The sequence below is a fragment of the Pelodiscus sinensis genome, chromosome 1 (assembly GCF_049634645.1).
Source record: "Pelodiscus sinensis isolate JC-2024 chromosome 1, ASM4963464v1, whole genome shotgun sequence".
Taxonomy (NCBI): domain Eukaryota; kingdom Metazoa; phylum Chordata; order Testudines; family Trionychidae; genus Pelodiscus; species Pelodiscus sinensis.
In genome coordinates, this window is record NC_134711.1 from 284,719,877 (window position 1) to 284,742,339 (window position 22,463).

Here is a 22,463-nt window from a genome sequence, read left to right on the forward strand (position 1 = left end):
CTGTATTGACAGTATAATTACAATATCATATTATGTTGTATTTTGTGGAAGTGTGTAAATATGCTAGACATCATTTTATATAAACTCAGTCTGAAATATGTAGTGATAATATCTAGTGCTTCCACCCCATCTCAGAGGCCAAATGAACCAGTTAATCTACATACATTGACATGGGTTACAGTCTATGAATTATAAATTATCTACCTTATAAAGGCCTTTGACTTAAGATGAACAATGACCATTGGAAAATGGATTAAAGTCTGTGTTTGTATATAAGCACGACGTTGTAATGATAACCTCACTCCACTGTGGCATTGTGAAACTGAGTCATACATAAGGCCTTTGGGAATCTTATGTAACAAGTTCCTTGAAGAATTGTGCAATATGCTATTTTAAAAAATTAAATTAAATTGATAATCTCTATTACATTTTACAATTCTTAGCTTATCTTTTATAATATAAACACTTTGGATTGAGGAATGTACAGAATCCAATGGCTGGATTTAGCCCAGGTAGAAGCAGGTGCAATTCAAACTGAATTTAATGGACACTTCACCTCCTTACATGTGGGATGAATTTGATCCCGGTACTTTTAGGTGAAAAATCAGACTGGCAGAATAAAAGATGACTCTCCAATTTCCAAGGAATTGGACACAGTATATATATTGCTTGGGGTATGTGTTTAGGTGCGTGCTTTAGAAAACTTCAAAAATCCCAATATCAGCCTGTGTGAAAATCCTCTTTTCTTGAAACCCTTACAGAAGGGGAGAACACTTACTCTTTCGTCTCCTATTATTGTTTTTTAATCCTTTATTTGCAGCTTCTAACATTTCCTTTTCCTCATCCGCAACCACTCTTTGCCCCATGTGGTGCCTCACAACTGCTTTAAGAGCCTATTATGATACCACCTCCTTCTCCAATTACTGCCCCATCTGGGCATGTTTGCACTAGGAAATTATTTTGAAATAACTTACTTCAAAATAATAACTCCTGAAATAACTATTCTGCCTTTTCTGGGATTGTCTGAGCCCTGGGAGACATCTGGGGGGGTAAGGGATGAAACCAGCTCCAGACTGAGGATCAGCTCCTGGCTGGCAGGCATGATGTCTTGGTTGGCCTGCTCCTCCTCGTCCTCCACAACCCCACCCTCGTGGAGGGTGACAACGAGCATGTCCTGTCTGGAGTCAAAGGCGATGGGGAGGTAGAGAGGTGACTGGCTCCCCTCCCAGGACGGCATCCAGCTGCTCATAAAAGTGGCAGGTGTGTGGTGCCACCCCAGAATGACCATTTTCCTCCCTTGCTTTAGTGTAGGTCTGTTGGAGTTCTTTTATTTTCATTCAGACTTGGTCCAGTATCCACGTGTCCTTTCTTCATGTCGGTATTCCTCCTCTTGGTGCAGAGATATTGGATGTTGGTCTTTTCCCTCTAGACCTCAGTGAGGTCCAGGATCTCTGCACTAATCCAGGCCGGTGCCATCTTTTGTCCCTGGCCAATGGCATCAGAGGGTGCTGCGGGAGTGCTGGCAGCCATGGGAGGCACAGAAGGAGTCCTGGGGTCTGACATGGCTCCAGTGAAGGGTGCTGTGTGGCACGGAGCTAGCATTGCTGTCCTGGTGCCACAAGCCCTTCTGCCTGAAGCTTTAAACTCTGAAGAAGAATGGGAGCATTGGAGTTGTCAACAAGTAAAGCTGTGAGAGGCCTCTGGAGACCAATTATTTTGAAACAACAGCAGCTGAGCGTCCACACTAATGCTATTTCAAATTAACAGTTTCAGAATAAGTGTTATTCCTCATGAAAAGCAGGAGTTATTTTGAAATAATGGGCTTGGTTATATGGACCCTCTGCTTGTTATTTTGAAATAATTCCCTTGCGTAGCCTAGGGCTCTGAGATTTAGGCTTTTCAGTCAGTGAGACATTGCAACTCTGGGGCACTGAAGGGGGCTACGTCTACATTGGCTCCTTCTCCGGAAGAGGCATGTCAATTTCAAACTTCAGAATAGGGAAATCCGCAGGGGATTTAAATATCCCCCGCGGGATTTAAATAAACATGGCCGCCGCTTTTTTTCCGGCTTGGGGAAAAGCCGGAAAAAAGCGTCTAGACTGGCGCAATCCTCCGGAATAAAGCCCTTTTCCGGAGGATCTCTTATTCCTACTTCAAAGTACTATTTCTTCACACAGCAGCCCCTCTCCTGTGGAGCTACTTGCCAGAATTTGTTGTGAACGCCAAGATTATATCAAGGCTCAAAAAAAGAACTAGATCATGGAAGATAAAGTGAACTAAGACTACTATATTTCTCAATTAAAACATCCACACAGAGTGTTAATGCACTTTGAATTTAATTAAATGTAGTTGTTTCAACTTACTTTTTGTGAGTGTTTCTGTATAGAAGTGCCTTCAATGTAAATGGAAAAGAGTGGGGATGGGGTATTTGTAAGATCATTGTCATCTCAGGAGAATCCCTTAAAAATGGAAAGAACCTGAACTCATGTCTTCATTGCTTCTCTAGGTTTGAGGTCAGAAGCTCAATGTTATTCTAGAATGGGTATTTTTATTTCATATAGAAATGTGAATGTGTTACCGGTTAACCAGTGGGTGCTGGAGCAGCTCCCTGCCTGCTGGGGGCAGAGGGCTGCTCCAGCACTGCAGGGTGCCTGCCACAGACAGGGGTTGCTCCAGACACTCCTTCCCCCTCCCCCCTTTCCCTTTAATCAGTTAACCAGTTAAACAATATGTTTAACCAAATAACCAATTAAACGAGATTTTTCATCCCTAATCTCATATTACATCAGGTTGTTTTCTTTTTGTTTTGTATGTCTGGCCCTTACAATAACCAGACTGAAACTTGAAGCTGCTTGTTGGATGTTTGTGAAGCAGAAAAAATACAAGTAGATTAGTCTTCATAGCCATATACGTCCTGTACCTACAAATATGTGGGGCTCTTCCAACTTTCCAGTTTATTTTAGTAGCTCTAATAATAATTTATCTAACAGTCATATGTAGTCATCAGTTGTATAACTTAATGACTCTGCTACTACCTCCTAGAACTGATTTGAACAAATATTAAATAAAATCCACATTGTTATAGGAATATCTGGTATGGTTATACATATTAGTTATTTGGCAAAGAGAATTTTTGACTCTTTCAATTACAGGATTTTATGTAAATGATATTACTAAAGATAAGAAATCAGTAATACATGCATTTGATCTATATTTTTTTGAAAGATGATCAAGGCTTTCCTAAGAAGAACTTTAAGGAGCAAAGGTAGTTCAATGTATTTGCAGATTAAATGTGTTTCACTATTGTCTGTTAGTAGTCAAAAGGCAGAAATTGACATGAAATGCTCTGACCTAGCTGTGTGATCCAAACAGGCTTGTCCTTATTTTAAACCTATAAAAGAGTATTTGTATTATGATGTCATACAGTATAGTGGGAAATAAAGGCTGCGGGAAGTATTTGTACAAACTAGGAGTTTAATGAAGCCTGGCACTTGTTGTTGGAGTCAGGATCATATTATGGTTTAATGGCTTCTTTGAGCTTCATTTGATGAGCTGTCATAGAGAAACATTTTGAAGTAATAAAACATCCATTTGGCTCTTAATTAATGAGAGAAGCATTGCTCTTTGCATTAACTATTATTGAGGAAAGAAGTAGACAGTTTGGTTTTTATCAAAAAACAAAGACTGAAAGAAATAGAAAACAGAGTGGAATCCTTCAGTTTCATGTGTAGCTTGTACATTAAAAAAAAAAAAAAGCTCAAAGGTTCGTGCTGCCCTTCCATGTGACTTGTAGTCTGCTGTATTTCAGTTAGGTTGCTTGTCAGATATATTAAAAGAGCAGTTCAGTTTAATGAAGAACTGTGTAGCACAAACCAGGAACAGAAGATATCTGGTGGTGACCGTGTGAGTAAAAACAGTTGCAAATGATTACTTATTAATAATGTATGTATTGTAAATGTTACAAGAATGTTATAACACCAAGTGAGAGAAAATTAGCAGTTTTCCTGTGGTTTATGCTTTTACTTAGATAATTTGCAAATGTAGGCGGTGGACAATGAAATCTATCTCCAGACTGAACACTGTTTTAGTTGGGTTTTTTTATTTTGGCAGAAGAAACAAATGACTCTTCCTGTTAGTACTTCGATTTTTATTTTAAATTCCTTCATTGTTCTCAAAGCAACTACAATATCTATTTTAGTGCAGTGCTCAAAATAATATCTGTGGGAGTTAGCTGATAGTTTTTGGTTCCTTGCTGTTATTTTTAATTATTTATCTACTAGTGGGGGAAGAAAAAATGCCTTTACTTTGAATCTACAAGATTCAGCAGTCTTCAGATTTCAAGATGAACACAGTGCCTTGAGATCTAAATCCAGACTACTGAACCCTGCACAACATCAACCTGGTCCAGGAGTGCACTGAAGCACTGCATAGGCACCATTGCATAGGGTTTGAGCTATTTGTTTTTTGCTTGGTACCTTTTGATTGTACAGCTTGTGTAGGCATATTCCTATATTAACTCATAAATCAATTTTTTATATTTGGTTACCACAGTTATGTAAATACAATGTCATCACCATGTAGGAGTGAGAAATGCGGGAATGTTTATGAATCTCTGTCTTTTGTTTATCAATATGATTTGTCTTTGTCTACAGTAATTATAGATTTTGCAGTTGCTATAATGTTGTTATGAAATAGAACTGACATCTGTTTAAAATAATTTATAGAAAGATTTATTAGCAATTTTAGAGCTTCACAGGGAGTTTTACATTTACTTATGAATAAAGAGCTGAAAAAGAGACATCAATGTATATATTTTAAAAGGTTTATATGAAATCCTGATATAAATCCAGAGAATTTAAAATGGGAAAAGTTCATGTTGCCATTTTAAGATAGTGATTTAAAAAACACAGCTCATCGATATTCTAGGTTTTCATAATCATACAGATTTTGGGTGTGCATTTCACTCGCATCATCACAGAGAAAAATTGGCTTGTCAGATGTTGCATTCTGTAATGATATCTCCTATTTATGAAATTCAGAATCATTAAATTGAGGAGTCTCTTTCAGATAATAACTCCATTCCGGAGGCTAATATTGTGTGCTGAGAACAGAAAAGAGATGGAGGACTGGATCAGCTCACTGAAGTCTGTACAGTCCAGAGAACATTATGAGGTAAGATAATATCCCTTTCAATATATGTTGTTGTTCTTTCAGGATAAATATTGATTTAACATACTAAGCTCTACAGTACACAGAAACCAAGACATACAGTCTTGTGGAGTGTGAAAAACCTGTTAGGTTAATCAGTTTTGAACCTTTATTTTTCTAGTTCAGTTTGTGGTACTATGCTCTTGTTCTGAGGTAGCTTTTAGTCTCCTTTCAATATACTTGTCCACATTGAATTTTCCAGCATAAATATGGAGCTCCTAAGTACTTTCAGTTTCTGTAGCTGTGTTCTGTACTTGCAAATTTGTCTTAACTTCTCCTTTACTAGACCGCACAGTTTAATGTGGAACATTTCTCAGGGATGCATAACTGGTACGCCTGCTCCCATGCCCGACCTACCTTCTGTAATGTGTGCAGAGAGAGCCTCTCTGGAGTCACTTCTCATGGCCTGTCTTGTGAAGGTAAAGTCAACATATTTTTCCTTACAATGTCCCCATAAGCTAATACAAAAATAGAAGTCCATAGGCAGGTAACAATGCTGAAAATGCTATGGAGTGAGAAGAAACTCACTCGCAGCTGTAGAAAGGACATTTCTGTTGGTTAGAATAAAGGCTAACAATATTAATATTACATGTTAGTCATAGACTGGATACTGTTTTCTAGTTCAACTCATTATAAAATGTTTCTCATGCTACAAATATCAGGAATATTTTTCCTTTTGGTTTTGTTTTTTTTATATGTGCTTGCCTGAGTGTAAGGTTTTTGGGAGAAGATGAAATTACAGTACTTTGATTTGAACTTGAAAAATGATTTGGAGCCCAAATGCAACATTTTCTTTCCTCTGGTTTCAGAGTTAATACAGCATTCCTTTAACAGAGAAGAGGAAAAAATAGAATTAAGTTAGTCTCTCATTGGCAAAAATCTGGAACAACAATTAACTCCTTATTTGGCCCATGACCACTTTCCTCCCAGTTTTTGCCTGATTTTGCTGCTTTCTTGCTGCTGACTGATACTGCAGTACAGGCAGGGAGGGTAAAATGTGCTTTTTCACTGATCCATATAATGCATAAAAAATCATTTATATCTTTTTCCTAATTTGATAATTAAAGAACTAATATCCAACATAAATGAAAAAATGGGATGCTCCTAAAGGTTCAGTGTTAAACTAGAAATGATACAGTACAGGCAAATTTCTGTAATAATCTTGAAAATATTCAGTTTTATTTTATCCTGTATTGGCTTTTTTCCACTGTAACTTTTGTGAAAGGTGGTGATATGTCTACTTTGTTTCCTGGAAGATAGTAATAAGTGAAGCATCGTATGTGTTCTTATGGAATGTATATGACACTCATAAGTTTTGGTATTGCTTTCTCACTGGGAAGAAAAATACATTGTAAACACTTTTTATAATGATGGCTAGACCTTTAATTATAAAATAGTTAACTGCCCAGTAAACTCTTGTTGCTGTGAAATAATGTAAGTATATGTTATTTCACAATTGATTATTCAGAAATAGATTTTAAGTTGTATGTTAACTACCTGTGGAATTCTGATCCTGTTATCTGTATGCAGTGCTTTCTAACTGGCAACTGTGCTAAAGCTGTGTTAGGTCCTGCCCTTCAGTGCTCACCATCTGAAGGCATCAAGTAAGGGAAAACTGTTCCTCGACATTGATATGAATATATGTGTAAACCTCAAGGAGATTACCTAGGTTCTTGGGGTTCTGTGCGCTGATAGTTTAGGGAGAGACACACTGTCCCTGAAAGATATTGGGAGCAAGGACAGACTCAGAGTCTCCTTGGCAACCAATAAAGAGTGAGACACCCTTCCCGGGGAGCTCAGCAGAGAGGAGAAGCCATTTTTGGAGCAGTTTAGGCCTGGGAAAGGGCAGGACTGGCTGGGGGTGGGTAAGTCTCAGGCCTGCTTGCAGGGTTCCCCATTTTCTGACATGAGCAATGTCATCTTCAATTTTTCTACCTTCCTATTCATGCTCACTAATGTACTTGCTAAAGTGTTGTTCTGGGTCTGCTTAGGCTTCTTCTGGTAATCCATTTTGGGAATTTACTCAGTTTCCCTGAGAAATCAGCAGGTGTAAATTTAAGGTCTGTGTTTAAAAGATGGGATCCTAACAAGTATCAGAGGAGTAGCTCTATTAGTATTTTCACTTCTTACAGGACAAGCCCAACAAGGAAAATAACAGAACACCTCCGGTCATCACCGACAGCCCCCAGCTAAAATCTCTCCAGGTTATCATCAATGATCTATAACCTATTCTGGAAAATGATCCCTCACTTTTACAGATGCAAGATAGTCCTCACTTACAAACAGCCCCCAACCTGAATAAATACTCACTAGCAACTACAGGCAGTCCCCGGGTTACGTACAAGATAGGGACTGTAGGTTTGTTCTTAAGTTGAATCTGTATGTAAGTCGGAACTGGCATCCAGATTCAGCCGCTGCTGAAACTGATCAGTTTCAACAGCGGCTGAATCTGGACACAAGTTCTGACTTACTTACAGATTCAACTTAAGAACCCCAGGCGTCCCCAAGTCCGCTGCTGCTGAAACTGATCACTTCCTGTAGTCAGCCGCTGGTCAGTTTCAGCAGCGGCTAACTTGGGGTCGCCTGGGGCAGAGCAGCTCGGGTGCTGCTGGGTTGGTCCAGTAGTGTGGCCGCTCCTCGGCGCTACTGGACCAACCCAGCAGCACCCCAGCTGCTCTGCCCCAGGCGTCCTGATGCAGCCACTGCTGAAACTGATCAGCAGCGGCTGAATCAGGACGCCTGGGGCAGAGCAGCTGGGGTGCTGCCGGGTTGGTCCAGTAGCGCCAAGGAGCGGTGCTGCGGGACCAACCGGCAGCGCCCCACCTGCTCCACCACAGGCCCCGGGCTTTGCTCCACGTCTCCCTGGTCTGCTGGGGGGGGGGGGTGGACTAGCTGCGTCCCCCCCCCAGCAGACAAGGGAGACGCGGAGCAAAGCGGCGGAGGACCCGGGCCGGACCGTGGCGCTTCCAGATCAGCGCCGCAGGTCCGGCCCGGGTCTTCCGCGGCTTTGCTCAGCGTCTCCCTGCTCTGCAGACCAGGGAGACGCTGAGCAAAGCGGCGGAGGACTCAGAGCCGGACCCGCAGCCGTTTCCAGATCAGCTGGAAGCGCTGCGGGTCCGGACCCGGGTCCTCCGCGGCTTTGCTCAGCGTCCAGATCAGCTGGAAGCGCCGCGGGTCCGGACCCGGGTCCTCTGCGGCTTTGCTCAGCGTCTCCCTGGTCTGCAGAGCAGGGAGACGCTGAGCAAAGCCGCGGAGGACCCGGAGCCGGACCCGCGGCCGCTTCCAGATCAGCTGGAAGCGCTGCGGGTCCGGCCCCGGGTCCTCCGCCGCTTTGCTCCCCATCTCCCTGGTCTGCTGGCTCCCCCAGCAGACCAGGGAGACGGGGAGCAGCTTTTCTCGCCCTGGAGGAGGCGGGCGGTGGGAGCAGGCGTCCCGCCGCTCCAGTCCTCCGGGGCGAGAAAATCCCCGTTCGTAACTGCGGATCCGACATAAGTCGGATCCGCGTAACTCGGGGACTGCCTGTATACACCACACCACGGAAACACTAATCTAGCAATCAATCCCTGCAACAAGCCCTGTTGCCAACGCTACTCGCATACCTACTCAAGCGACACCATCATAAGACCTAATCACATCAGTTACACTGACAGAGGTTTGTTCACTGGTGATGTATGCCTTTATGTGCCAGCAATGCCCCTCTGCCAGGTACATTGGCCAAACTGAACAGTTTCCAAATAATAAATGGATACAAAATCAGACATCAAGAATGGTAATATACAAAAACCAGCAGGAGAACACTTCATTTGCCTTGGACACTCAGTGAGAGATTTAAAAGGGCCATCTTTCAAAAAACAAAACAAAAAAACCCCCCAAAAACAGATTTCAAAGAGAAACTGCAGAGCTGCTATTCAGTTGTAAACTTGACAGTACTAATCTGGATTTGAATAAGGACTGGGAAGGCTGGCTCTCTACAAAAAGAATTTTCCCTCTCTGTATTTACATCTCATCAACTGTTGAGAGTGGGTCACATCCGTTCTGATTGAACTGGCCTTGTTAGCACTGGTCTTCCACTTGATAAGATAATTCCCTTCTTTTCATGTGCTAGTGTATTTATGGTGGCCTTTCCACTCCTTGCAACTAACAAAGTGGGTTACAATATCTCCTATGTAGAAATCTCCAGTTATATTATTTAGTGCCAGACTCTTTATGGATTTTGATGGGCAGGCCTAGGTTCTTCAGCATCCTGCTGAGTGGACAACTTCTTTTTTTTCCCCATATGAATTTATTTGGCAGTGCCTCCACTCTACTTGCTTCTTCCTGGCAGGGTCAGCAGTGCAGCTTGGGAATCTGCACCAGCACAGAGCCTCAGGAATCTATGTAATCTCATTGGGGATCATATATATCACAGAAGTTAGAGATGGTGTAGCTGACTTCCACTTCCACTGCCACAGCTGTTTCTCATTTCCCTTTTAATTTCCCTAGTCATTCAGACAGTTTTCAGTCATTCATTATCTTTTTGAAGTACGATCTAGTGCTTAAGCATAATTCAAATGTATTGCATCTACTGTGTTCCTTCAAGAGCTAATATTGTACTTATTTAATAAAAAGGGTTAAGTTTTGTCTAGCAAGAGTTTTGCTAAACTTGTGTATTTGTTCTATCCACTCTGATTCTGTTATTTGAATGCTTGTAGTCCATTGTCCTCTAGCTTTTCAGTTCTTTTTTTTTGTTGCTTCTTAATGATCTGTTACGTTTACATGATGGTAATTATCAGGATCACTTTTTCCCTTTTGTAAAACTAATATTACATTATTTTAATTTTCTGTTACGTTTCAATTTCTCCATGATTTTAGTGGTAGAGTAATTTGTTTCCTAATATCCTTTGGAATCTAGAATGCATGTAATCTGGACTGGTTTATGTATATTCAAATTTTCTTTCACCTGTTCTTAATTTATGTTTACAGGGTCTTCCTTTCTAATCTAATCTAATCTAATCTAATCTAATCTAATCTAATCTAATCTTGAAGGCAAATTTCAGAAAAGTATCTCAACTAATCATTAAATTAATCTTCTTATTGTATCTTTGGATTGCCTCTCTTCTTTAGTTTTACAGTAGTCTCTCCTCACCCCCTGAAACTGTGTACCAGTAAAAGCCACAGTTAATCCCTTTAATTTATTTGGCTAACAAGCTCTTTTTGGTTTTTTGCCTACCCATGCTTTCTTTTGCAAGTCCTACATGACAAAGTCCTTGCTTTGTTGTCTCCTTTGTTTGTTTGTGTTTCCAGAACATTTAAAAAATGTCATATTGCTTTACCTGCTCTTGAAATACCATGTACTTCTCTCTTTTTTTTTTTTTACCAGAGATAATGTAGAGTATATATGTCTTAAAAGTAACCTAGACTTCTTCGAAGCCACTTCTTCTCATTACATCTTATTCATTTTTTTAAATTTGCTACAATGGTCATGCCTGAAATGTGATACCCATTTACAGTACTTCTGTAATCTGTGAATCCATTTATTTTTATGCTAAATTAGTGCATGGTTACTGGTTCCAGGCTTTCCTGTTATTTACATCTACTCAGGTTTTTTTATTTTTCTCCTTATCAGTAGATCCAGGTTGTCTTCCTTCTTATTGATGTTCCTGCTTTCTGGCACAAGAATTGTCTTCTGCGTAACTTAGATTGTTTGTATTTTTTGATTTATGATTAGCTGTATATGTTACCTTGTAGATAAACACAATTGTCTCAGTATCTTGCAGCTTAAAGACCTTTGAGAAATGGTTCAGTAATATTTCATTCCCTCCAGTCCTGCTGGTCTGAAGCAGATGTCCACAGGTGTTTTTCCTCTTTAGTTGTAGCTCAAAAATACTTCTGAGATACAGTGCTACGTATACAGTTTTTTCCTTTTTATCTCTTCTGCATATACTATCTCCAATTATCAGCATTGTTCCACTAAATATGTGATGCCTGCAAGTCAAGATTTGCATCTAGCTAGTATAAATAATATACTGATGCCTATTGCAAAATTGTGCACAGACATTAGTAATAAAGACAAATTACATGATATGTCTTGCTTTGGAATTCTGTGGAGAATAATTTGAATTCAGTGAAAGTTCTCATTCCCCATCCTTCAGAACTTCTTTCCCTTAAAGTTGTAGAGTCTGCCTTACTTAGGAATTTTGAATTTAGAAGGTTGATTAAGTGGAGGGACATTTTCAGACAAAGACTCATAATAACCCACAGAACCTAAGAATGCTTCTTAGCCTCAGTCACTCCCCACTAATAAGTTTAGGCACGTTTATACTCCTGTCCATATCAGTCTTTAAGGAATATTGCTCTTATGCGTATGCTAAATAGAAATAAACTCAGCAAAGATTTAGTTCAGAATGTAGCATTGCAGAGAGAATTCATATATTTTTCATAACAGAGCTGACATTGATAATTCAATGTTAGACATATCTGGTAAATTAAAAGCTTCCATGCAAATGAAACACTTTCAACCTTTTTTTTTCTTACACACAAAAAAATGAGATGAATAACTGTTCATTATTTGTACACTATCCATCTTGCACACTGAATAAGACCAGGGACCTTCTGGGGAAAAATAGTATATGATTTTATAGTTAGACTGTTTTGTAATACATATGGACAAGGGAATCAAATTAAGGTTGCAGAGGCAACCTTAATTGTGGCATTTGAGGGCCTGACAATTCAACCTTAATGTTTTTAGCATGGTTTTTGTGTGTGTGATATATAAGTATTTTGTTGTTGGCTGACTAAATTTACATGACAATGAGAAAACTAACAAGGGATCTTTGAATTATTTTCCTGAACAAGTTTACCTCATACAGACTGCAATTGGAATGCTTTGAATGTCATTGTTTTCATGTCAGTGTTTGACACTATTTTCAGTGTGGATTTTTAAGCCCTGTATTCTTGAAAACAAAATAACAGGTTCCGTGGACTCTCACAGGACAACTGTTTGTTTCTTGACAACATAAACTATGGGTACTAGAACAGCGATCTCCTTGTCAGTTTCAAAAGTTTGGCTTTAGCTTTTGAAATCAGGAAAACATTCCAAGTAAGCAGATGTTCTTTGAAAACTACCAAAAAGAAACCTTGCAAGATGATAGAGAGAGGCTTGGCAGGGCATGCAAATTTTTTCAATGCAGTATAATTAATAAATCGGTCAAGAAAATGAAACATCTTTAACGCAAACCCATGTTATAACAAAGATGGTTATTTTCAAAATAAAAGATCCCATGACAATGGTCTATTCCATTAACTTTATTTCTACTATACCTAATAATTGCTATAGATTTTATTTATTGTATCTGGCAACAGATGTTGGTGCAACTGTGATAAGTTGACTACTTGATTGCTTTTGCTTTTAAGGGGGAAATGTTGTATATTACAGTTAATCAGAGCACTTTACCAGACAGTTTATACTTTTACAAATTATACTGTATATTTTTTAATAGCCTGGTTTCTTACTGGCTGCATTTTTCCTTTCCTTTTAAGTTTTATCATAAAATTGTCACTGACATCCAGAAATATAACTGGATGCTATGGATGGTTTTTGGTATCATACCTCATTTATTTATCAGCCCTAGTATCATTTGAGATAGGAGTGCTTAAAATGTCACATTTGCAAATCTCTGTTAGTTCTGGTTGAATTCTACTTTTCTTTATAAATCTTACCTTTAAAATGGTGGGACTAACAAAAGGGACACTATAAACTAATTAATAATTTTAAAAAAAATCTATTTGTAAAGGCTTCTGACATTGCAAGTTTTCTTCACCATTATGCATTTGTTCTTTTACAGAGGTCCTTGTTCCCACCAAACTCATTTTGGACAGTGCTTAGTGTACAGAATGGCAAGCATTGTTGCATGCTGCTGGATGGGTTTATATTTGTAACTCTCTTTAGGCAGTCTTATATGAAGATGGATAAGAGGCAAGGTATTCAGAGTGCACTTGAGAGCTGCCACTTACCAGGGTATTTTCTCTTGGTCCTTGCCTTTTTACTGGAATGCTAGGGATAGGTAGGTTTGAGTTACTTTTTGGTTGGCCTTGAGTCTGAATTTGCAAGTCCTAATTGGCACCCATAGCTATAGCCAATTAGGCAGTGAGCTATCCAGGTTGACAAGACATTGGTTCTAGAGTCATACTATCTGATTGGATGGTTGCTCTTCCACCGAACTGTAATGAAATGAGGACATATTCTCTGCCTATGTCATTCACATCACTAAAGTATCTAAGTTCTTCCCAGGTGGAATGGATCTGCATATCAAGTTCCTAATGGACTTTGTGACATCTTCATTCCTTTTCTTTTGAAGGTTCTAGGAAATTCTGCTTAGATATACACATATAAACATATGTTTAAAATTATTCCAAGTATGCTGAGAAATGCTTTCCTTGCAGCATACTGTAGAGGTGATCATATTTTGGATTAGTCTCATCTCTTCTGGAAAGTCATTCTACAAACAGAGCTTTCTCTGCCTCCCATTCTTAAATGTTTGTCAAGGCTTCCATACTCTGCATTGTTCCACGGTACAACTGTCTAACTAGTAATGTTGAGGGGGTGATGTAAGATACAGCTTGGTCTTGAGTTGCTGATGATTTTGTAGGTCAGGGCCAAGGCCTTGAACAGGTAATAGAAGCAGACTGTCAGTCAGTGGAGGGATCAGACTGCAGTATGATATCCTCTCAAGAGCTTGTCCACTAGAGAAGGTTTGTTGCTGCATTCTGCCTGACCAGGAGCCTTTGCATTGATTCCATTTTCAAACTTAGATACTGGGCTCAGCTGGATTTTCCTTTTCATGCTTACAAAGGAGTAACGGGGCACAAGGAATCCATTTACTTTCCTGTATGGCAGGGGTGGGCAAAAGGGTCTCCGTGGGCTGGATCCAGCTGGCCAAGCAGGTTGATCTGGCCTGCGGAATCCCTACTGCTCCCCCACCCCCAGACTAATTAGAGCCTAGGGGCAGGGGAATGTGCAAAACTTCCTCCTGCCCTGGCAGGACCATGCAGCACTCCGAAGCGCCATGTGCTCCTTGCAGGGCAGGAGGAGACATCAAGTGCTCTCCCTCCCTCAAGCTCTGATTGGCCTGGGGGTGAGAGGAGCGCGTGAAGTTTCCTCCACCATGTTCCCCCCCCACCCCCATCCTGTGAGGAGTGCGTGGCACTTCAAAGTGCTGTATGCTCACGCAGGGTGGGAGCAGGGTGAAAGAAGCTTTGTGCAGCTCCCCTGTCTCCAAGCCCTAACTGGGCACTTTGAAGTGACGCATGCTCCTGGTAGGGCAGGAGGAGGCTTTGTGTGCTCTCTTCTCCCAGACCAATCAAGGCCTGAGGGTGGGGAAGCTGCGAAGCTTCCTTCTCCCTGCCCTGGCCCTGTGAGGAGCATGCAGCACTTCAGAGTGCCACGTGCTCCTCACAGGGCAGGAGGAGACTTTGCGCGCTCCCCCACCCCCAGGTCCTGATTGGTCTGGGAGTGGGGGAGCATGCGAAGCCTCCTCCCGCCCTGCCAGCGACATGGGTGCCTCGTAGGAAGGGGGGGGGCGGCAAAGAGGCTCCCCCACTCGCAGACCAATCATGGTCTGTGGGTGGGGTACCCCAGATACATCCTGGCCCCACCCCTTCCCACTTATGCCCCTCCCTTTTGGGGGCAGCCCGAGGCCACTTCAAAAATTGGTGGGCAATAATTTTTGGCCAGGGGCCACTTCAAAAATTTTTAAAGTGGCCCCTGGCCAAAAATTATTGTCCACTCCTACTGCATTGGCTACCCCTAATACAGGTCTATATATAGACATGAGAGTCACCTCTGTGGCTCCTGCATTGAAGGATGGGGAGATGTGGTAAAAAGCCTCTCATCCCTACCCATGTGCCAGCCATCACAGCTGAGCTGATGTACAGGGGAAACGAAACTGTGGTATGCTTACATATAGCACAGCTTATGCCCCCTGGAGCAAGGGTGAAGAAGGCTCCAGATTTTGATTGAGTTAATTTTATTTCTGGTCTGCTTCTGAAGCAACACAACTGTATATTGGTTCTTATTTAGGGCTTATGGTTGACTCTACAATCTAGTCCTCAGTGATTTTGCAGTACACCAGCCTGCAGGTGACAAAAGTGTGAACCACGGTGTCTAGTGATGCTTTTGTTTTCATGATCCCACATGTATGCGCGGAATCTTCAAAAGTGTTCAGCACTCACTGTCAAGGCTGTTTTCAGAAGTGCTTAGCTCCCGTTCAGTCACCTGATTAAGTGGTAAATTTTCAAGAGAGCTGAGCACATGGGGTACACTTAGTTCTGCCCCAGGCTGAACTAAGGTCTGGAGTGTCTGCCCCAGGCTGGTCCAGTGGAAGCTGCTAAATGCTAAGCACTTTGAGAATCTAGCCCTTATTTCTGTGTCTCAAGGGGAGCTTTTAAAAATCTCTCACCTGTTGTGGGTACTGAGTACTTTTGAAAATCTGTCCCTATTCCAAGGCGCGAACATAGATACCGCTAGATTCCATGAATGCTGTTTTTGAAGTAGCCATGGGGACTGCTAGAGAGCAACTGGAATACTCTTTCTGTTCTTCTGCCCTTTACTATGTCTTTCTGTTCTCTCAGCCCAAAGGCAGGATTAAAAGCAATGTTCATTTTTTAAAAGTAATCTGGCAATGGTTCAATGGTATTAAAAATAAAAATGAGCATAAGGAATTTCCTTTAGTGCCAGGACATAGCAATTTTTAATGTTGGACAAATGTTGGTCCAAAATATTTGGTAGTTATATTTATTTGCAAAACCACTACTGCCATGGCGGTCATATTTTATGATTATTGCAGGTAATGTATATAAAATTCTATAGATGGAATCAACTTATATGCTTCCATTAAAATTAAAATTCAGCTGTCACCCATCAGTCTGTTTGGTACAATATGATTACATAGTATGCTAATGACATCAAGCAAAATAAAATTTGTACTTTTAAAATCTCTAACCACATGCAAGAGGCATATATATAATACATTAAAACAACTAAGGATTTTCCAAATACAGGCAGTCCCCGGGTTACGTACAAGATAGGGACTGTAGGTTTGTTCTTAAGTTGAATCTGTATGTAAGTCGGAACTGGCGTCCAGATTCAACCGCTGCTGAAACTGACCGCCAGTTCCGACTTACATACAGAATCAACTTAAGAACCCCAAGCGTCCCCAAGTCAGCAGCTGCTGAAACTGATCAGCGGCTGATTCCAGTAAGCCCGGGGCAGAGCAACTCTGCCTCGGGCTTCCTGTAGTCAGCGCTGGTCAGTTTCAGCAGCAGCTGACTTGGGGACGCCTGGGGCAGAGCACCTGGAGTGCTGCTGGGTTGCTCCAGTAGTGCCGATCCGGCGCAACTGGACCAACCCAGCAGCACCTCAGCTGCTCTGCCCCAGGCGTCCTGATTCAGCCGCTGCTGAAACTGACCAGCAGCGGCTGAATCAGGACTCCTGGGGCAGAGCAGCTGGGATGCTGCCGGGTTGGTCCAGTAGCGCCCAGAGCGGCACTGTGGGACAAACCGGCAGCGCCCCAGCTGCTCTGCCACAGGCGACGGAGAAAAACCTAGTCTGCTGGGGAGGGCGGGGCGTACTAGCTGCGCACCCCCCCCCAGCAGACCAGGAAGATGCAGGCGGCGGATCGAGACGCACCGCGGTCCCGCCGCCCGGGTCCTCCGGGCTTTCCTCCCAGTCTCCCTAGTCTGCTGGAGATCAGCAGACCAGGGAGACAGGGAGCAAAGCCTCTGAGGACGCCAGCAGCGGGACAGCCGCAGCGCGCCTGGGCTGCCCCCCTGCCAGCTTCCCTCGCGGCTTTGGAAAGCCGTGGGGGGGGGAGGAGGGAAGGCTCGCGCAGCGGAGGAAGCCGCGGGGGAAGCCGCTTTGTAAAGCCGCGGGGGAAGCCGGCAGCCCAGGCGCGCCCCTTTGCTCCGCGTCTTCCTGGTCTGCAGACCAGGGAGATGCGGAGCAGCTTTTCTTGCCGGGGAGTACATGGGCAGCGGGACCGCGCGGTCCCACAGTCCGTGTTCGTAACTGCGGATCCGACATAAGTCGGATCCGCGTAAGTCGGGGACTGCCTGTAAATCTATAAAAATTAGGCTTGTCCTTATTCTGGTAACCCATGAGAAACAACAGTAACCCCCCAGTCTATTGAATAGACAAATGCCCTTCTAATCCTCTACCTGTAGGCCTTACATTGCACCTTAAGGGTACGTCTAAACTACATGGCTCCGTCGACAGAGCCATGTAGATTAGTGTACTTGAAAAAGGGAAATGAAGCGACAATTTAAATAATCGCTGCTTCATTTAAATCAAAATGGCCACCGCGCTGCGCCAATTAGCTGATTGTCGGCACAGTGTGGCAGTCTAGACGGGGATCTGCCGACCCCAGAACCCTTCATTGGCAGATCCTATAAACCTTGTTTCATGAGGCATAAAGGATCTGCCGACGAAGGGTTCTGGGGTCGGCAGATCCCTGTCTAGACTGCTGCTCTGTGCCGACAATCAGCTGATTGGTGCAGCGCAGTGGCCATTTTGATTTAAATGAAGCGGCGATTATTTAAATAGCAGCTTAATTTCCATTTGCCGTCCTGCCTAATCTACATGGCTCTGTAGACAGAGCCATGTAGTTTAGACACACCCTAAAAGACTATACAGGCAGTCCCCAGGTTATATGGATCCAACTTACATCGGATCCCTACTTACAAACGGGGTGAGGCAATCCCGCACTAGCTGCTTACCCCCCAGCAGACCAGGGAGACGCGGAGCGGCTTTTCTCAGCAGACACCTCAGCTTGAGAATAAAGGACTGAGGGAAGTGAGGTGTGGGAGAATAAAACTGAGCTCTGGAGAAATGTTTGGCTAGAGTTTCCCCTACAATATGTACCAGTTCCGACTTACATACAAATTCAACTTAAGAACAAACCTACAGTCCCTATCTTGTACGTAACCCGGGGACTGCCTGTATTAGACAAACAGGAAAGGTTGCTCCATGTAAAGTTCCTTTTCTGGAAATGCCTGGCAAGAACTTTCTTCATATTTAAATCATAACTCTAGCTACTCAAATGCCTCAGGTGATTTCAGCTATTTCTGTGTCACACAAGAGACAGACAATTTCTCAGGTAGCCAACCCCAAACAATTACTTTGTTATAGGTCAAAATAAGTACATTAAATTGCACTTGAAAATTAACTAGGGACCCATGTATATCTCAGAGGACAGACATAATATGCTCCTTCCAGAAATAACTAAGCAAACTGACTACTGTATTCTGCATCTACTAAAGTTTCCAAATGGTCTCCAAATATAACCCTATCCAGAGTATTCCAATTCAAGTAATTCAGTTTCAAGGTGACAAAGCCATGGATAACTGTAATGAGGAATGCACTCAAAATATATTGAGCAAGAGATTTATATTGACTCTTATTATGTCAATGGGAGATTTTTTAAAGCTACAGGATAAAATAATTGCATTTAAAAAGTCATTAGTATTACTAAAGTTTACCTATAAATAAATTGACAAGAGCAAGAAGAATTAAGATGGCCATTCCATAGTTTAATGTCTAATCTTGCAGTCAGCAAACAGCAGTATGTAATACACATTTAACTGCATTGAGGTAAAAGGTAGAATGAGAGTTTTACTCTGAATTTTTATTATTTTATCTGCTTTGTGTTTTGTCTGAATTGTACATGAACATGTATTCCTTTGTTTTATAAAGTGATTTACATCTGACTGAATGTCTGATAATGTAACTGTTAATGTAATGTTTTACAGAGACTGCAGTCAGGTAGAAGCTAATATAAGTACATTTGTGTCTATCTTTTAGTGTGTAAATTTAAAGCACATAAAAGGTGTGCAGTCAGGGCAACAAATAATTGCAAGTGGACTACATTAGCCTCCATTGGGAAGGATATCATTGAGGATGAAGATGGTGTAAGTATTATTCAGGCTTTCAATACTTCACAACAGTTAATTATTTGTTAGGTGCTTCATTTTATTTTTAATTGGTAAGTGTAGAAATGTTATGTTGCCCATTAAAGTTAATGGTAGTTGGCTGTATTGCTATAGATTTTTTGTTAAAAGCTTGGTCCCAGGTTATATTTTAGGGGACATGTTTACCATCAGTGGGCTCTAGAAGGACAAATTCCATGGTACACAATTCTGTGAGCAGTATGGAGAGAGTCTCTGAGCTTTGAGAATTGCTATGAGAAGCCCCTCTCGATCCTACTTCAAACTTGAGCGAAGAAGGTGTATTTATGTTAGACTAATTGATGTGCTGTTTTTTTCTGTCTGTTTTGTCTTTTTGTAACTGACTCCGAATTTCCAGGAGATCTGTTTAGAATTCATTGATGTATATATATTACTATATATTGATACATATGTTCTATTGATACATTCAAGAGTTAAAATGTAACAACAGTTTTTTCCTGAGGTGTGTCAAAGTAGATGAGTTAATTTTACTGCCACCGGCATGAAATTTGTCTCTAGGAGGTTAGTGCTAGAATTGCCAAAAACTTGCAGGCATACAGAAATTTACATACTTATATATAGGTGCAAAGAGTAAATCAGAGCAAAGCTTCAGGAGGATGCTAAATTGCTGATCTTTTTTTAGTTTTACTGCTATGCTATTTAACTTTATAATAACTTCCTCACAGATAGCTATGCCTCACCAATGGTTAGAAGGTAATTTGCCTGTCAGTGCCAAATGTGCAGTCTGTGACAAGACCTGTGGCAGTGTTTTACGTCTCCAAGATTGGAAGTGCCTTTGGTGTAAAGCTATGGTAGGTACCGTATGGCTTGTGAAAATGTCTTGGATTCTGACAGGATGATTATTTATCCATTATTCTTATTTTTTGTTACTTACTTTTGGAAGGGAAGGAGACAAGGCAGCTTATAAAGATCTGTCCAAGTCACACATTAACATTTATAATTTAGAATCTGTCCAACTTGTCTGTTTTAATATATCCATAAATACAGTTTTTTTCTAGTTTCCGTCCTTGCCATGTATCATACATCCTTCACATTTTTCCAAATTCCATGAGGCCATGGTCTAAAGCTCACTGAAATCAATGGCGAGCCTTTATGCTTTTACTTCAGTGAGCTTTGAATTAGATCCTTTATACTTCATCCTATACTAGAGTTGCTTGTGTTTTGAGGTCTTCTGCTTGAATAGGTGGTGGCATACTCTGTGCTCTTTATATTTTTATATGTGTCTATCATGTTGGTTCTTCATTTTGTCTAATAAATATAAATCTAATTATCCTAATCTATCCTGAAATATATAATCGCTGAGCCTTCATTACCCCTGTTCCTATATTCTGTACTATTCCTTATGTGGTATACATTTAAATTCTCCATCATTCTATTACTGTCTTCTCATCAATATATAATTGCATTTCTTCTCTTGATGCCTTTATCTCTTGATAGCTTCTCTTCTGTAATTTGGTGCCTTTCCTAGAAGTGGGAAATCTGCAGGACTTTTAACTACAGTATAATAGTGCAGTATAAATATTTTATTTAAAAATAGATATGCAACATTAAACCATAGATTATTCAGTTATATTTGAATATACTGCAGTACAATCTGTTATGTATTACCCCATCTCTGAATAATACCTAGCTACCAATTTTATTATAAAATCGTACATATTGGGAAACAATTATTCATTTAATATTTTTTCCTTAGGTTCACACTGCCTGTAAAGATCTGTTTCCTCGTAAGTGTCCGCTTGGACAATGTAAAGTATCCATCATACCTCCAACAGCACTCAACAGCATAGATTCTGATGGTACGTAGTATAATGGGTCACTAGTATTTATACTACTGTTACTTTTTCACTGAGATTTCTACCTAAAGCAGGGCTAAAAACAATTTTCATAGATAAGTTAGTCTCCAGATTTAGCACACCACCACTTTGGATGATGACTGAATTTTCCATGTAATTATTTTTGAACACTATATACTAGCTTGTAGAGGAAATATTTTAAATGCTCCCCTTTTAAAATTTTTCTGTTCTCATATTTCACTGGGATCTCCCAGCTAAACAGAATAATTTCTTTAGCTCCAAATCTCTGTTTTGTGTTATGCAAAGATCAGCTTCCTGAACTCTGTAAATGCACCATTGTAACAGTCCATGACTCACTGCCTCGGTGCCTCCTGTTGTTCTCCTTGGGAATTAGCTCTTCAGCCTTGGAACATCTTCTTCTGGCTGGTGTCTCTCCCTCAGTTACTGCCTTCTGCAGTGGTTCAGGTCCCATGTTTCTCCCAGTTCACAAATACCTTTCCTCACAGTACTATCCTACAGCAGTGCTCCACACTCTGGGGTCCTCCCCTGCCAAGGAACTCCAATCCCTTATACACACCTTCCCTCATTGACCCACTGCGAGTTATCATCTAGCTCAGTGGTCCCCAACCTGTGGAGGTTGCCGGGCGCCAGGGGGCATGGCCGTTCGCCCGCTGGGCGCCAGGGGGCGGGGACGGGGGCGGGGCCCCCCCATAGCCGCGCGCCCGGGGCCAGCGCCCCCCACCCCTCCTCCAAGTGCCCGGGGCCACCTCCAAAAGCCACGCGCCCAGGGTCAGCGCCCCCTCCCCCCCCAAGCTCCGTGTGCCCGGGGCCGGCACCCCCCCTCCTCCAAGCGCTGGGGGCCGGTGCCCCCCCCCAAGCGCCGCGCACCCGGGGCCGGCGCCCCCTCCCCTCCAAGCGCCGTGCACCCGGGGCCGGCGCCCCCCCCCCCTCCTCCAAGCGCCTGGGGCCGGCGCCCCCCCCCCAAGCGCCGCGCACCCGGGGCCGGCGCACCCTCCCCTCCAAGCGCCGTGCGCCCGGGGCCGGCACCCCCCCCCTCCTCCAAGGGGCCGGGGCTGGCACCCCCCCCAAGCGCCGCGCGCCCGGGGCCGGCGCCCCCCCGGGGCCGGCGCTCACCATGCGCCTGGAGCCGGCTCCGGCACTGTGCATGCGCCACGTGCCCAGGGCCAGGCCAGCCCCGAGCACGTGGCGGGCGCACACGAATGCCCCCGCGGGTGCCATGGCGTCCGCGGGCACCGTATTGGGGACCACGGATCTAGCTCCTGCCCTAGGGGCAAACTGCAGACTGAAATGGCCACTCATCGTTGGCAAGGGGGTGTGGACCTGCTGCCTTCTTCTGCCCTGGCTGCCTCCCTATAGTCCTATTACTGTCAGGCCTTGAGAGCAAGGCCTCAGCCTGGGAGTTTGCCTGGCCAGAGCTCTCCAGCTCTGCCTGCCTTTCCC

At 42.6% G+C, this 22,463-nt stretch overlaps 1 protein-coding gene across 5 annotated transcripts in view; it reads left to right on the top strand.

Moving 5' to 3' along the window:
* The window catches only part of DGKH (diacylglycerol kinase eta), a 267,234-nt gene that overhangs the window by 156,172 nt on the left and 88,599 nt on the right, over positions 1-22,463 (top strand). For 3 of the 5 annotated variants that reach the window (XM_075918953.1, XM_075918954.1, XM_075918955.1), the window contains 5 exons: positions 5,068-5,172; positions 5,495-5,627; positions 19,043-19,149; positions 19,872-19,997; positions 20,903-21,005. In XM_075918953.1, coding sequence (XP_075775068.1) covers positions 5,068-5,172; positions 5,495-5,627; positions 19,043-19,149; positions 19,872-19,997; positions 20,903-21,005 — 574 coding nt within the window. Of the gene's footprint in view, positions 1-3,727; positions 3,904-5,067; positions 5,173-5,494; positions 5,628-19,042; positions 19,150-19,871; positions 19,998-20,902; positions 21,006-22,463 lie in introns of those variants that run through there. The other 2 variants (XM_025185297.2, XM_014574199.3) reach the window with 2 other exon arrangements.